Genomic DNA, 17458 nt, shown 5'->3' on the forward strand with positions numbered 1-17458 from the left:
TTTTTTGCGGCACTCCAAGTTCCGCGACCTTAGAGAAAGGAAGTTTCGTAGACCGCGAAGAAGATGAAGTTACAGCTTATTTATTTAATCCACACTTTTCTTTCTTTAATATAACAGAATGTACAGTTGTCATTTACTAGTACATACTGCTCGTTTGAAATTCTTACTTTACAATAACACATTTTTGACGACCGCCCCACCCCCACCCCTTACCCGTGCAATAACCGCAGGGTTTTTGTCAAGGTGGTGGGTGAGTGCAATCAGCTGAGGATAAACGAGGAAAGCAAACATAAGGTGGTGGTTTTTCCAGTGCAAGCATGTTTCTGTCACAGTAAAGGAATTCACAGCCGAAAGAATCACTGAAGTTTTTCTAATGATAAAGCACTATATGCGCCATTACGTGAAAATCCGGGGACGTCGGCGTGACCGAAAGAAGGTACCGAAAATGCCCGACGGCGCAAAGAGTAAAAACACGTAAAAAATGGTCGGATTGACGTCAAATTTATCAAGAAGGATCCTGAAAAGAAAGTAAATTGATGGCTTTGAGTGGAAAATGTGGTACATTTCGGGCTGGGTGTGAGACGAGCACGCTTAACCTACGCCATGGCGGCTCCACGGCTCTGGCTTACTAAAGGTGTGGCCTAGTGCGTGCGTCATTGGGCACGTGAGGAGGCGACGCCACTTCATGAGTGTATAACATGGAGCGTTCGTAGCGCTCCGAGGTCTACAAACGGTATAATGTTTCGCATTCCCACACGTAAAATCCTAGGTGTCTTTGCCAAAATGTTTTTTTTTTTTGCGCGGACATCAAAATGCGGCCACCGCGACCGTTATGTGACGCATGACCTTTCTTTTTATTTATTTCTTTATTTGTTTTCATTGCTAAAATACAATGGCGGGGTCTAAGGTAAAAGCTGCAATGAGGCAGCTTGAGGTGCCCTTGGCCCCCTTGTTACATGGTGGAAGTGAGTCGCGCAATCAACCGTACGCAAAAAAAACATTTCATACAAATATTAAGTACAACCATTATTCAATTCCAGAGAATTTTCTATAGGGGAACAAAGAAATTGGATAATGGCAAATAAAAACAGTGCAGGTAGTACGCACCACATTACATACACTTGGCAATACATAAATAAATGTGAAAATCGCATGCACTTGACGATGCATAATTTAAGCTGAAAAGATATGGTGCGCGATTAATATCGTTCAATTAATATCGGTTAACCTCGTTCTCAACAGCACTATACCGACGAGAAATTAACAATGTTTTCAGGACCATCGCTTTCCAGCATTGCAGATAACGGGCTTCAGGCCCTTACGTTGCATTCTTTTTGCAATATTCTTTTTGCAATAAACTTGTCAGGCAGTTAGCTGTCTCCTCCGCAAGGCCCCCGGCAATCGGTAGCACGAGACGGCTCGGCGCCGCAGGATCACGATACACTGGTAGCGCACGCAGAGGGCCTCCATTGCAAAGTGTGGAGCGCCTTCGTTGCACACCAACTGCAGGCCCACTTCGTTTGGCGGCTAGCACACGCAGACCCCTCAGCCGTGGTATGCACAACGTGCTACCGCCGTTCGATGAGGCATTCCATCGTGTATTCATCTAAGCAACTAAAGAAATTAATTCTGGGGTTTTCAGCATTTTCGCACTTACTCGCTCAGTACAGCTCGGTATAACTGCTGCGTCAACAGAGCAATGAATAGCTGCATAACCGTAGCCCAGTGGCCGTAGGGTTGCGCTGCTGAGCTTGACGTCGCAGCTGCAACCGCGGCCGCCGCATTCAGATGGAGTCGGAATGCAAGAACGCTCGTGTACCGTGCATTGGGCGCACGATGAACTCTGAGTGGGCAGAATTAATCTGATGACAGCACCTCCCCCCCCCCCCCCCAACTACGGCACGCCTCACAATCAGAGCGCGGTTTTGGCACGTGAAACGCCATCATTTAATTTAAGGACTAGCGGCATAACAGACGAACGAACGAGCAGGCACTATTGCACCAAAATGTCGAGATGTCCTGCTCCCACGTGACCGCCGCCCGTGTCATGACGTCACGAAATACAATAGACCCATATTTGGAGAAGAAACTGAAACTGACTAGAAAAGCTATACTATTGTACAATTTTTAGGGCGCTCTGCGACTTGCGAGAACTTATCAAGAAAAGAAATTGAAATCAGAAAAAGTTATGCCAGTTCTCCTTTACAGTTTGGAGACGAACCAACGAAGAGACAGGTGGAGGCACCCTTTCGTGGTCGGCTGATTCGCGTTCCTTTGTCAGCATGCCTCACTGCGGGTCCAATTTGAAGGCACTCATGTCTACACTCGTCGAGGTCGTACGCTCCTCCAGTGTCGGCACCTATTTCCGCGGCACATGGACTTTTCCCCATGCGCAGGCACTGCATGCTCCTGCTCGTGAAACTGAGTAACTGCATTTATTTGTTAAAATTTTACGACCACTAAAACCATTATTGCCGCTAGAGTTGAGCTGGACTTATACGCAGAGATATAGCACAGATATATAATAAAAATAGTCAATCATTCCTCTCGACTCTGACAGCTGCTGCTCGGCTTTAGAAGAGTACTTTTAGGAAGTCCTCTACGAGGACTCGGTCTTATTTCGACAGGTCTTCTTGCGTCTCCTACTTTAAATCTGACGTCAACTCCAGAGTTCAGCAGCACGAAAGTTTCCGCCGCCCTCCAGGGTATTGTTCTTGATATAAACAGCTTAACTTGTTAATATGCCGTTTAATCTTACCCCTATTTCGAATTCAGGCGGCATAATCATTTACGTTTTCTATTTGATCCAGAATGCCGGAGCTGATCCTTCGCTATGATTCTTATTTGGAAAAATTTATTAATTTCTTCATTAATCACGCAATGTATTGTATAATTTGGATTGACTATAAGGGACACCGCTGATCCACTGTAACTGACATGTGGCATAGTTGATCAAGTCAGAAAAGAAAGAGAGAGAGAGAGAGAAAAAAAAAACATTTATTCGGACCATCGAGGTGGTTGCTCTTGAGGTCGAGTGGGTGGGGTCCTCATTCCAGGACTCCACTGGCCATGGCTGCTTGATGTACTTGCTGGACGAGAGCTTCTTGTCCCGCCAGGGTATCGCCGGTCAGCTGTACCTCCCACCGCTCAAATGACGTGCTAGAAGTCTTTGAGGCTTGAGGTTTGCCCTCGCACCCCCACAGTATGTGAAAGAGTGTAGGGCGTGTGTCGCCGCACCAGGGGCAGATGCCGCGATATGTATGTGGGAACATTTTACTGTATCTGTGTAGGTTTGGAAATGTGTTGGTCTGTATAAGTCGGAGAGCTACGGCATCTTCAGTGCTGAGCTTTTTGTGAGGCGGGGGATAAATCCTGCGGTTCAGTCGCTGGATCTCGAGTCGGTCGCAATAATTGGATGGCAGGGGCCTAAAGGTAAAAGGTGGGGATTGATGAGACTATTGGTCTTGCCCCGCTCTGTTGATTAGCGCTCGAGCTAGGGCGTTCGCCCTTTCGTTCCCCTCCAGACCCGCGTGACCCGGCGTCCACGTGATTTGATGGTATTCTTGCAGCCTCGGGCCTAGAATCTGACCCGCCAGCAGCGGTGTTCGTCCGTTCGTAAAGTTACGGCAGGCCTGTTGCGAGTCGGTAACGACATGGACTTCCCTGCCTACCCTGTCTTCTTGCTTTATTACCAGCGCCGCGGCTATGGTCTCAGCCGCAGCTGGGGTCTCTGCCCTTACGGAGGCCGCGAGAGTCAAGGAGTTGTCTTTGCCGTTCACGGCGGCTACCGCGAAGAGGCCCCCTACAGGGTACGTACGCCTCCACGTCCACGTACGTTACGTACGGGTCACCCTTGATTTGTCGGCGCTGTCTGTCGACGCGAACCTTGCGTCGTCCTTTATGAAGTTCATGACTCATGTGCTTCGGTATCGGGTTCGCCTTGATCTTGCCTCTAACCTCAGGCGGGAGTGATCGTTGCCCATCGAGGGCACGGAGCTCCGTTGCCGTTCCGGTCCGGTGGAAGATGGCTCTGCCCGCCGCCGTGTTCTGTAGCCTGGCCTTTTGCGAAGCCATAACCGCGTCCGACAGCTCAGCGAAGGTGTTGTGGATCCCGAGCACCGCTAACTTCTCGTTTGAGGTGGTGACAGGGAGACCCAGGGCCGTTTTGTGCGCGCCTCTGATGATGGCATCGACTTGTTCTTGGTCGCGTTTGTTTAGCGAGTGATAGTGATACGGCATGCTATACGTTATTCTGCTGTTCACCAGAGCCTGGACGAGGCGAATCGTGTCCTCTTCTCGCATGCCCTTGCGGCTTCTTGTAATTCGTTTTATAATCCGCGAGATCTGGTTGGTGGCAGACCTTAGGGTTTGGATGGTGTGGGAGGATTTCAGGTTGCTCTGGATCCAAAAACCCAGAATCCTAGTCTTATTGCCTTCCGTTATCTTCTGGCCGTCAAGATAGAGGTCGATAGGGCCGGGAGACTTGTAGATTCCTCCTCCGTGCACCCGGATCACCTCGGAACCAGTAGGATAGAATAGAAGATACAATGAGAGGAGAAACGCCGCAGCTGCGCAGTGAAATCGAAAGCAGCGCCCATGAATAAAAGATGGATGGCAATACTCTCCGCATTCGCAACGCTTGCGTCTACGCTAGGGTCAGGTACTTGCGTCCAGGATGATTTCGCGTTCCACCAACGCGGCAGTCACAGCTTCTGTCCGCGATGCAAGAAGGCGAACGAAGGCAAGCCCGATTACTATGTGCTCGTAATGCTGGATGTTTCAGCGAACACTTGAAAACTTTTAAAAAGTTGTCTTTGGCAGATAGCACAATTCTAATCCATGAGCTGGTCAACTCGAAGAGGCGGACATTACTTACACAATAAATTGAAATGCATAATCGTCTAATTAATATAAACGCACCAATTAAGTATTTAACTCGTTTCTTTATGGCACATATTGCAAATTCTAGCCGGCGAGTTCGCAAAGCTTTGCCACTTGGAACGAATTCTCATAATGACACCACTTTTGAGTAATAATAGCGTTCCAGTTAATTTTGTGCTTCAATGCAAAAACGATGTTTTGTTAAGAAAGTGAGTAGAACGAGAGTGCATTTTTACCGTAAGCTTGACGGCGTATATCTCGTAAATGGTGTCATCCACGCAATTCTCTTCAAGTGGATATGCCTTGTCAGGCACGTACCCAGGATTTTTTTTCGGGGGGGGCCCACCACCTCCATCATCATCATCATCATCATCATCATCATCATCCTGTTTTATGTTCACTGCAGGACGAAGGCCTCTCCCTGCGATCTCCAATTGCCGCTGTCCTGCGCCAACCGATTCCAACTAGCGCCTGCGAATTTCCTAATTTCATCGCTCCACCTAGTGTTTTGTCGTCCTCGATTGCGTTTCCCTTCTCTTGGTACCCATTCTGTAACCTTAATGGTCCAACGGTTATCTAACCGGCGCATTACATGACCTGCCCAGCTACATTTCTTCCTCTTGATGTCAATTAGAATATCGTCTATACCCGTTCGCTCTCTGATCCAAACCACTCTCTTTCTTAACGTTATGCCTAGCAATCTTCGTTCGATCGCTCTTTGCGTGGTCCTTAACTTGGTCTCAAGTCTCTGCCCCATATGCACTGGCAAAATGCACTGGGAAATGCACTGGCAAATGCATTGGCGCTGGACATATTGCACTGGCAAAATGCACTGATTGCACACCTTACTTTTCAATAATAGTGGTAAGCTTCCAGTCAGGAGCTGGCAATGTCTGCCGTATGCGATCCAACCTAATTTTATTCTGTGAATTTCCTTCTCATGATCAGGGTTCCCTCTGATTAATTTACCTAGGTAAACGTACTCCTTCACAGTCTCTAGTGGCCGACTGGCCATCCTGATCTCTTGTTCCTTTTCCCGGCTATTTATCATTATCTTCATCTTCTGCATAATAATATTCAACCCCACTCTTACACTTTCTCTGATAAGGTCTCCAATCATTTGTTGTAACTCGTCTGCATTGTTGTTCAATAGAACAATGTCATCGGCAAACCGAAGGTTGCTGAGATATTTGCCGTCGATCTTCACTCCTAAGCCTTCCCCAGTTTAATAGCTTGAATTCTTCTAAGCACGCAGAAAATAGCTTTGGAGAAATTGTGTTTCCCTGTCTGACTCCTTTCTCTATAGGTATCACCCTGCTTTTCTTGTGTAGAATTAAGGTAGCTGTAGAACCTCTGTAGATATTCTAACGCGAAAGACGAGTCAGTAAGACGAGAAACTATATACAGACTATATTTACAACAACGGTTGCAGCGCGGACCGGTTAGATTCAAAGCGCGAGCCCTGTTCGTTCTTCCTCCTCTTTTCTGGAGTGATGGGGCCTACGCACCTCGTTCAAACAAACAAATACCTCACGCATGTAGCAATATTTTCCAAGCTTTTTACGTAAGCGTTCTGTACTCCTTGATTACGCAGTGCCTCTACGATTGCTGGTATCTCTACTGAATCAAATGCCTTTTCGCAATCTATATAAGCCACATAGAAAGGCTTATTGTACTCTGCAGATTTCGCGATAACCTGATTGATGACATGGATGTGATCCATTGTAATGTATCTCTTCCTGAAGCCAGCCTGTTCCCTTGGTTGACAAAATCCAGTGTTAACCTTATTCTATTGGAGATTATTTTGGTAAATATTTTATATAATACTGGGAGCAAGCTAATGGTCCCATAGTTGTTCAATTCTTTAACGTCTCCTTTTTTTGTGGATTAGTATAATGTGTGCATTCTTCCAGTTTTCTGGGACCCTTGCGGTCGATAGACACTTCGTATAAATAGCCGCCAGTTTTCCAAGCATTATGTCTCCTCCATCTTTGATTAAATCGACTGTTATTCCACCTTATCCTCCCGCTCTTCATCGTTTCATGTCTTGCAGGGCCCTATTGACCTCATCGCTAGTTATAGGAGAGTTTCTGGATACTGTTCATTACTGTTTCTAAGTGAGCTACCGTGACTTCTCTGGGTACTGTATACAGGTCAGCTTAGAATTTTTCCGCTGCTTTTACTATATCTTCGAGATTGCTGACGATGTTATCCTTCTTATCTTTTAGTGCATACATCATGGTTTGTCCTATGCCAGGTTTCTTTTTTTAATTTTTTACGGCTTCTTCAGTCTTTCTCATGTTATAGTTTCGAATATAAGTTATTTTCGCCTTGTTGATCAGTTTTGACAGTTCCGCGAATTGCGTAACGCTGTGCGGCCGCCAGTCCCGTACAACCACGTAGAGCGCAGGACTCTGCGATTCTAGACGTACTGCGCTCACTGCGAAATTTTAGAAAAACGCCCACATAAGCACAGCAGAGAAGTGGCTACGTGAGGCGGTTCGACCGATAACTGTAGAAGCGTCATTCAAAACAAGTAATTGTTCTCCACTTCCGGTGGCGTTTTCTCTACTTCCTTTTTAAATAAAACGATGTTGATCCATAAATATTCTCATAAACAGCGGTTAACTTTTTTATTATTCGCTTTTGCTTGCACTTTGGTTAATTGTTGTCTTGGCTCTCTCCCTTAATAGATCGCTTAATTTCTCAACTCCTTGCGATTTTTGTTTCCAATTGTCAATTTTGCACGAAAACTGCTATACAGTTAGGGAAAAACAGACGAGGTAACGGGCGATAGTCATCTTGTTTATGGGTTTAAGGGTTATTGCAGGGTTCCATGATGGACGCTCTTTCACATTATTTTATTTCCCACCTTAGCTAACCCATGTCACGTGTATATGGTTCCGGGCATCTGCCAGCGTCGCGGCGAGCCGTAACTCAAGGAAACAAAGAAGCGAAGGGATAAGTTGAACGCAATTGGCGTTTTCTCCGGCCGCAACTCGTTCCATGAGAGTTAAGACCAGCTTAGTAACAGCCGCATCCCTCTCCTGGTCCCAGAATCAGCCTAAACAAAGAAGGTTGAACTAACAAAAGCAAGAGCTATGCGCGTGACGGTTGAACAGATGGTGACAACTGAACGCATCTCAAGTTAATCGCGAGGGTGCGAAATCTACGAGAAAACTGTCCTTCACATTACAAGAGATGCCGATAACTACCGCCATCTAAAAGGAGTGAAAACGGCAGCATAATGCTGACCGACGAACAGCTGTGACGTCTCAACTTTGATCTGGCGGCGCTTTAGGAATGTGTGAGGAGTGGTGGCATGGATGGGGAGGGGGGGGGGGGGTACGCCACTTGATTTCGGGGCGGGGCCCGGGCCCCCCCGGGCCCCCCCCCCCCTGGGTACGTGCCTGTGCCTTGTAGTCTCACCCGCTTGAATTTGTAAATAGAAACATGTGCCACAAGGTAATCAGTTAGAAACAAAATTAGTGAACACTAAGGCTGCAGTGCGCGACACAAGCTAGTCTTATAGAATGTCGGAACGCAGCAAAACGCTAACGTTAACACATACATATATGGCACCATCTAAATGTAAAAACACAAAGCACTGGTAATGCAAATCCATACGAAATGTTGGGCTAGTCCAACGCTTACTGCGCCGCTTATTGAGAACGTATCTCGAAAACAACGCCCATTTGTCACCAGTACGCCACTGCAGAAGCATCATGAAACAAATCTAAAGCAAACACGAGCATTAGTGGGGAACGAATGTACCGAACAGTGCAGGCCGACGACTCGATAGATCCCAAGCGGGCAGCTCTCGCTTTGACTGGCGCCGCCATGTTGTCGTGCGTAAGGCTCCCCTTGTGCGCGTTAGAGTTCAACACTAGATCCCAAAAATAGCGTACGTACGTGAGAGATCCAGCACCATTTACGTACAACGCATGCGCAGTGTGGAGCACTAACGCTAGCCCCATGCGTTTGCTGCTATACGCTATGCTAAGACTGTCTTTTCCACGTGCAGCAATGCAAAAGGGTACACCCGGATGCCCAAATTGGAGGTAAACACTTTATTCCATTGTCGTAAAACTAATGCGCTCATGGCCATCATCGATGGTTGCCGTATTCGGATGGCCTCAGTGATGCAGTTGAGACATGTCTGAAGGGCCGGGCTGGTCTTGTTGGGATTCCTCCCACGGGGTAGTAGCGTGTGAGGCGCTCACCGGGCTCTCGTGAGCGACTCCTGAGCGGTGATGCCAGGTAGCGTTGCCTGCGGAGACCCCCTTCAGTACGGGCGTGGAACTGTAAGCAAAAATGTTCGAGGTACGAGATGTGACAACCGTTTCACCGAGACTGTCAGGTGATTGGGCAATTACTAGCTGCCTGCGCGAAGAGCAACCGAGAGCTTATTTCTGCGGGTGCAGTCACAAGCGACTGTTCCAGTAAAGACAGAAGAAAGCCAAGTTTAAACGTTTCAACACGCCGTATGAAGAAGGCGCGAGTGTCTCCATAACGATGGCAGGTCACCATGAGTGCACTTCGTTTCGGAGAAGCATTAGACAAAACGCAGAGCAGCATTCTCGCGCGCCCATACGGCCATTAAAGTAGGCACATGTCTGATCTCAAGCATGCCCCTAGACTGCAGTATATTGGAAAATAATCGCTGTATTTGTCCCGCAATGGTAGCAGTTGCCGCCCGACAGCTCCGTTCCTAACTGCTTGCACTCAATAATGTGCTCCAGGTCCTTCACTCGATTCTGGTGTACCTTACAATGTTCAAGGCAGTAACCGCGCTCAGTAGGTTTATGTAGGTTTATACTGGAGTGCTATGCAGTTCATTCATATTTAAAACAGCGCCAAAAAAGACGGACAAGGGAGTACACAGGACGAGGGCTGGTCCTGTGTCCTCCCTGGTCCTGTGTTTTTTTGGCACTGTTTTATATATGAATGATCCGTACCAACTAGTTCGTACCCAAACCTTTCTGAGTGCTATGCAGACTGAGGCGGGTTTCTCGAACACAGGAGTTCTTGCCTGATTTTGCTCGATGCCAGTCAGTGAACGGACACAGCATGGAACACGCAAGAACAATAGGCATATATATATATATATATATATATATATATATATATATATATATATATATATATATATATATATATATATATATATATATATATATAGAGAGAGAGAGAGAGAGAGAGAGAGAGAGAGAGAGAGAGAAAGAGAGAGAGAGCTTACTTTCACACGACGACCAAGCTGCGTTTCGCTAACTGGGTCATAACGCCAGGTGAGGTGAGCGTACATCAAAAGTATCCTGGAGTGCTACGCAGGATGCGCCGAGTTTCTCGTTCACCCGAGTTTTACCCCCGTTTGCTCGACGGCAGTCAGTGAACGGAGATAGCGCGGAACGCGCCGAAGGTGCAAGCAAAAAAATATGTAGACAAAAAGCCGCGTATGACAACATGAGCGCGCCCTGCGCGTCACACTGCTTCCGCGCTCCAAGCACAGAAGGCTGCGCAACGAAACGCGCCAGCGCTTCGCCTTCTTAACATATTATCGCAATGTAGCAATACTGTGACTGTCCAGCTGTGACTGTCGGTCTGCGCACTTACCGTAACCCGCTTGCCGCGCCTTTCTCGGGCGCATCAAAGGCGTGCCTCCTCTTTCAGGCAATATCGTTCTATCCTACGTCGAATGCGAACAGGGGACATATGGCGCATTCTTGCACCTATATTTTCCCTCATTCGAATGCGTTAAAATACAACAAATAAAATGACAAACTTCTTATTTCTCAAATTATCCGCTTTTTATTTTGAATGCTACAGATTTTTTACGACAAGCGGACATCATCGTCATACTTATCAGACCCTTAAAGGCCTCAGTGGGGTATTACATAAGGAGGGGGACATCAGTCATAACAGCAGAAAGCATGATCAGCGCGAACCGAAATGACAATTTGCGTAGAAGTGATCTCACAGAGAACGTATGTACACAGAAAGCTTCAAAAGTAACATACTTATTGCCTAAATGCCTAAAAGTAACAGTAATTTGTGTGTATAGAAACGTACAGACGCGTGGGCGGAGTATTGACGTGATTCTGAGCAAATCAGGTTTGCTATCAGTTGTTTGAATGCTAGCGGGTCACGCTCTGCAACGACCGATTCGGGTAAGTTGTTTCATTCTCAATGGCTACAGAGAGAAATGATTTGTTAAACGCGATGGTTCCATCAAAAAGTCGTTGGATGCTCATACAGTTTAATAGCCGACGTAAATAGCGGACGGGAGGTAGTAGTAAGGAGCCGTGCAAGTTAGGAACACAACAATACAATTTATGAAATTAGCAGAGTCGAGATAGCTTGCGTCTGACATCGAGAGATTGCAGTTGATGCTATTGAATACTAATGATGCTCGAATGGTGGTTGTAGTTAGACGTTATGAAGCGAGCAGCACGGTTTTGCACGGATTCTAGTAGCCTAATTAGGCAGCTTTGATGAGGGCTCCGAATGAATAATGAGTATTGAAGTTTAGCGCGAATGAAGGTTACATGTGCTGTTTGGCGGACTGAGGGCGAACACAGAAATAACGTTCTTCTAATATATAAGCAAGTTTCTTTAATGCACTAGTCACAAGTTGAGTAATTTGTTGGGAGCACATTAAGTTGCTACTGATTAGGATGACAAGGTACCTCTGTTCGTGTACATGTATTAGGTTCGTTGAATTTAATGAGTAGTTGTATTCCGAGTTACGACTGCTTGCGAGATACTCGCATAACTTTACATTTAGAAGCATTAGTCTGCATCATCCAGCGCGAGCATGTGCACCAGTTTTCTATCAAGCAGAGATCGTTTTGCAGTAAGTCGTGGTCACTAGCGCTGGTTATGCGGCAGTACAGGCCACATTCGTCAGCGAAGGGTCCAGTAATGATAAAATTCCCGATGGCAACTCATTTATATAAATTAAAAAGAGCACAGGGCCAAGCACTGATCCTTGAGGGACTCCAGAATTTACAGAAGTCATGGCGGAGTGATGACCACCGATGACTGTGAACTGTAAATGATTGGATAAAAAGAATACTTTCCACGAAAGGGTTAAGGTGTCAAGATTGAGATGATGATGAAACAACTTTTAATGAAAATGGCAGGTGTCAGAGGACGTTTATCTCCCCTCCCTTATATGGCGGCATCTTCAGCTTGCCTGATGACTTGTCGTTGGACCTCGTTGACTGCGCTAAGCAGCGTGGCCTCCCACTGCTCCGCATTCTTTTATGTGTTGTTTGGCCTGGCACATATTCTGGGCTTGCCCCAACATAGTCAAGACTGAGGCAACAGAGTTTATTTAATAGGCGTTTGTGTGCAACGCGGTCAAAGGCTTTTGAGAACTCTATGTATATGATGTCAGCTTGAAACGAGGAGTCGAAATTTAATTGGATGTCAGCGATGAATTCAAAATGCTGAGTCTCACAAGACAAATCAGGTCGGAAGCCATATTTATTCTTAAAGAAGAAACGATTACTTTCAAGGTGATCGGCAACGTGCGAGTAAATAATGTGCTCGAGAATTTACTTAGTCCCCCAAGCTCTTGCTATTAAACAACTAGCGCCACTGAGTCGGTGCAAGAATATTCGATGGACGGACAGACGGACGGACGGACGGACGGATGGATGGATGGATGGATGGATGGATGGATGGATGGATGGATGGATGGATGGATGGATGGATGGATGGATGGATGGATGGATGGATGGATGGATGGATGGATGGATGGATGGATGGATGGATGGATGGATGGATGGATGGATAGGCTCAAAGCACGTGAAGTAGGCAAAGAATGCTAATCACATTTAAAAAGAATAATGTAAGCCTAGCAATTACAACCAGCTCAACGAAATCGGAGCAGAACCAATACAGCTTTAATCATGGAAGCCATCGCTCAGCGAGCCACTCGCTAGCAAATGCATTTATTTAACAAACACACACGCACCCGCGATCACGTACATGCATTGTTGTTCCAATTACGTGCTTTTTAAAGACTTCAAAATGATGGCCCATTCATGACAACACACGTCATCAAACTGTCTTTCATGGAATGCAAGATTCGCTTGAGTATCGAGGTAGAATTGCAGCTCATGCAGCAATGATTCTTGCTTTGAGGCCTTCCATAGCGGCGCTTCCGTGGCCTAAACACTCTTTACATATCGCGAGGGGAAAAAGTCGAGAGAGGTCTGGAGTGCGTGCCGGCAACGGAACGGGTTCACTGCGTCCTATTCATTGAGGAGGAGAAGTGTTGTGAAGGTTCCTCGCTTACCCACAGTAGGAATGCGGAGGAGCTCCATAGTGTTGGTGCCAAGTGTATCTCAAATTGTTTAGCGGCAGTTACGAGATTAATTTTCCTACTTCTTTTAGTATTCGCTCGGAGTATAGCTCCCCAGAGAGTGTGGCATCAAAAAATACGACCCCAACCCTTGGTCATAGTAAATTCCGCATCATACATTAACAGACAACCATACTTGTGTAAGCGATATTAGAACAGACAAGGTTTAATGACATGAAAAGCGATACATCGCGAGAACACTCAGAGCGCGCGCACACACAAGCGCCCCTCAGCGTTCCACCCATCAACTGCTGATGACAATAGGTTTAGCGGCGCTAGCCAACACCAACGCTCGACCAGTCTGTTCCACTGGCTGTCTTCAGCCAGTCAGCAACCCAGTCCTGGGGATGTCGTGGTCCCGTTCGTCGTCGTTCTGCCTGTCTTGGCCCGTCAATGATTTGCCGAAGCGCCTGTCATTCTGCTCACCAAGCTCAATAAGGGGGTCGACGCATTGCTGTACGCCCCGTTTTTCCTGAATGGACATTGTCACCACAATTGTGCATCCGAGTTTCTTGATGCGCATTGCAAAGTACTTTCGGTTTCGCTTCAACTACTCGTATAGCTCCTCTTTCTGTACTTGTGTGACAGACGGCCGACCTTGACTTCCTCAGCCTTTATAGGTGATATCACTTTTGCGGCTTGTTAAACGTAGTTGAACACTTGCAGAAGATTCTGGCCCACCAGGATTCTCAAGCTGGACACAATCACCACGCTTGACTACGTGACCTTTATTAAATGTAATGTCCTAGTGGGGGCAATAGGTTCATGACCGGGAGGCTTGTCTTCCTATCTTTCAGTTGACACAAGGATTTCACCTCATTGTTTCCAGAGAAAAGCGCAAGACCACTTGGTTCCACACAATGTGAGGCCGCGGTAACCCACTGAACCATGTTACCTTCAAGCTTGATCTTCTCACTGGTAGGCGGGGCCACTCGCTTATGGTCGCTATTTATTTCAATATCGCTGAGACACGGGACGCCTCGCTCATCCATCAGCACGGTGGTGCCTTCTTTCTTCTCTAGAAGAACATTTGGTGAGTTAATTTCCATTCCCACGATAGCATCAGGCCCCGTGAAGGCATCGTCTGGAACTACGTGTATTCTCACGCCCTTGGAACAGGTTACTGTCAACTTCTAAATAAGCCTCCATCTCGCCCATCATTTCACAAGTTCCACGAATACCGCGCAACTGCTCACAGTTATTTGGGCTGGCTACTCGTTTGCTTATCTGCATGGCGCATTTTTAATTGATCAAGGTGATCTGTCCATCCGTGTCCGGAAGAGAGGCTGCAGGCTCGCCATTGACCTTTACAGTTTTGAATGGCTGCGACAGTCGCGACTTTTCATTCTCATTTTTGCTTTCTATGTGGACGATGTGAAGCGTGTTTCATTTGAGCTCGGGAAAGACCTTTGTGCCGTGCCCTTGTTTGCCGCAAGAAGTGCATTTCTTATCACGTCGTGGATTCGGGCAATCTCCTGCGGGGTGACCACATTCTTGACAATTGTAGCACTTTGTTCCACGCTGGCGTGTCTGCTTCATAGCGTTCTTGTCCTGTAGTGACGGCGGTTCGCTTGTCTTCAAAAATTGCACAGGCTTCTGATTGCTGTGTCTTTGATCTGGCATAAACTTCGCTTCGCGATTTTTTTTCGCGAAGCACCCCTTACTGTTAATGTCGCTCAGCAGGTCATTAATGGAATTGTGGGCACGGTTCCTTGAGGCGTAACTTAATTCTCTCGACACCAATCCTGTGACGATTTATTTTTTTTTAGTTTCTTCCACAGTAATGCCGAGACACACACAAAGATTTTCTTTCTCACGAACGTAGCTCTAGTAGTGCTCTGTTGGACGCGCTGTTCCATGAACCTTCATTGCTGTGTCTTCGATGGTAGCCGCCTTTCGATGGTAGGCATCTGGAAAGGCGGCTCCCCAAGACGGTCACGCAGCACAACTTCCTCTCGTGGAATGGTGCCAGTCGCACGCAGGATCCGACAATTTTAATTTCGTCACGGTGAGCTTCTCCTCGTCATTCCACTCTGCCCAGCTTGCCATTTGGTTGAACTCGACAATCCATTCCTTCGCAGTAATGTCGTCCTCGAGCCCGCAGAAGCCCGCAGACACGTCCGCAGTCACTCGCATCGGCGCCTGCATAGCAAGTTTCTCGAGGAGCTGTTGGTTCTGACGCTACACTTGCCCACAGAATCCACTGACGGGTCAGGCCTAGCATCGCCGCTCGCCATAGCTAGCCGTCTTCCGCAGTAGCGCGTTTCTCGAACTCCGAACGATAGCAGTCACTCACGAATGTTCTATGGCCTTCTGAATCGCCGAAGGAGCGGAGTCTCATCTCCCTCCTGATGTGTGAACGATGTAACAAACAAGGTTTAATAAAATGAAAAGAGATACATCGCATGAACAGTCGGAGCGCGCGCACACACAAGCACACCTCAGAGTTCCCCACGCCAACTGCTGGTCATGATAGGTTCGGCGGCGCTACCCAACGCCAACATGAGGGGGTTCTGCTCGTAGAGCTAGTGCTTATTCACATTTGCCAAGTAATGTGCATTCTGAATGTTCATAGTTGAATTTCGACAAAACTGGGCTTGAGCTGCCTAAATTATTTTCTTGCAAAATTTGGATCTGCGTCTGGTTGAATTAGCGCCCAATTGCAAAATGCAAAAATCCAGACGTCTCAACAAGTTTGTGTCTCTTAGTTCTTGGTGTAGGCTCACATGAAATGGGTTCACGCGATGCTTCACGAGGGCTCTTCACACTCTTGTGATATTTGCTCGAAAAAGACTTGGCAACGTCTCGCGTACTGCTTTGGGCTTTGCTTCAAAATATGCGAATATTGGTTTCTTCAAACGTTTCGCTTGCGACGTACGCTTTCGATGTCCTGCTGGTCTTTTGTTATACACTTGCAACAAAATTGTTGAACCGGCGTATAAATGGAATGTTTGTGCAAGAACGCACTGGCCTCGATGATGGGAAGCGTAATAATGCAGCGCTAGACGGGCGTTTCTGCTCATTGTCAAATAAGCGATCATCTTGTGAATTTTTCTTGAACTGACAGCCTAGTGTCCACCAGTGAAGCCATTCTGAGCTGTGTCGTTCACAGTCGACGCCATAGTTTGATATCCTACTACGGCTGCATTATCTAAAAAACTTAAAGACCGGGGTTGGAGCTACAGCGCCAACGTGGCGACCGACTGATCGACGATGTAAATTTGGCGGTGGTGACATTGAAGCAACAGGCCAACGCCGCAGACAGCAAAGAGATAACGGAAGCTGCTCGCGGAATCGGACCGGTGGTGACAGCGGCTGCGTGACCAAAGGCGACGGGAGCGCTGACACTGACGACACAGCCAGTTTCGATTTCACGGAACTTGTCAAGGGGAATTAATTGTTCGCGTACTTCCCACATGAACTCCACTATTAAAAATTTCATATTGTGGATATGTAGTGTCCAGCACTGAATACAAAGTGCTCATTTGCTGTAGCCACGTATTATAGATAACTAAAAAATTGGCGTAACTTCGTTAATTACGTACATAAATGCGGAAATTGATCTGTATCTAGAGGCTGCCAAAACATACACTCGAGAGGCAAACATGGCATTACCGTGAGGTATGTTGTTCGCATTTTTTTTTAAATTTGTTGTTGCCAAAAACAAAAAAGTGGCCCCGTATATCGACGCTCTTGTTCAAAGAAACTCTAGAACTAAATTATTAAAAATTAAAAATTAAAATATACGGTTTTACGTGCCAAAACCCCTTTATGATTATGAGGCACGCAGTAGTGGTGGATTCTGGAAATTTCGACCAGCTGGGGTTCTCTAACGTGCACCTAAATTTAGGTACACGGGTGTTGTCGTATTTCGCCCTCATCGAAATGCGGCCGCCGTAGCCGGGATTCGATCCCGCGACCTCGTGCTTCAGCAGCCCAACACCATAGCTACTAAGAAACCACGGTGGGTAAATTCTCAAAAATTAGCATTGCGCGGTTGACAATTAGCTGGTATATGCGATCTCAACTCAATCAATCAAATTAAGATGCTGAGCAGACGCAACAACTCAATGTATTCTCGTCCATTAAATTGTGTTATCGCCTGCGAAATTTTGGGGAGAATGGATGGACGGATAGACAAAACTTGTAGTTGAAACGAATCGCTGGTGGTTTCTGCAGCTGCGTTAGGTGACGGTCTGTGCTGCC

General features: G+C 46.8%; 1 protein-coding gene across 1 annotated transcript in view; it reads right to left on the reverse strand.

Annotated features, from left to right (window-relative positions):
- Positions 1-8936: 8936 nt before the first annotated feature.
- LOC139053046 (uncharacterized) overlaps positions 8937-17458 on the reverse strand; it is a 40000-nt gene continuing 31478 nt past the window's right edge. Inside the window, exon 6 of the mRNA XM_070530181.1 lies at positions 8937-9183. Within this exon, the coding sequence (XP_070386282.1) occupies positions 9018-9183 (166 nt within the window). The 3' untranslated portion in view covers positions 8937-9017. The remainder of the gene's footprint in view (positions 9184-17458) is intronic.

The sequence above is a fragment of the Dermacentor albipictus genome, unplaced genomic scaffold (genome assembly GCF_038994185.2).
Source record: "Dermacentor albipictus isolate Rhodes 1998 colony unplaced genomic scaffold, USDA_Dalb.pri_finalv2 scaffold_60, whole genome shotgun sequence".
In the NCBI taxonomy this organism is placed as follows: Eukaryota; Metazoa; Arthropoda; class Arachnida; order Ixodida; family Ixodidae; genus Dermacentor; species Dermacentor albipictus.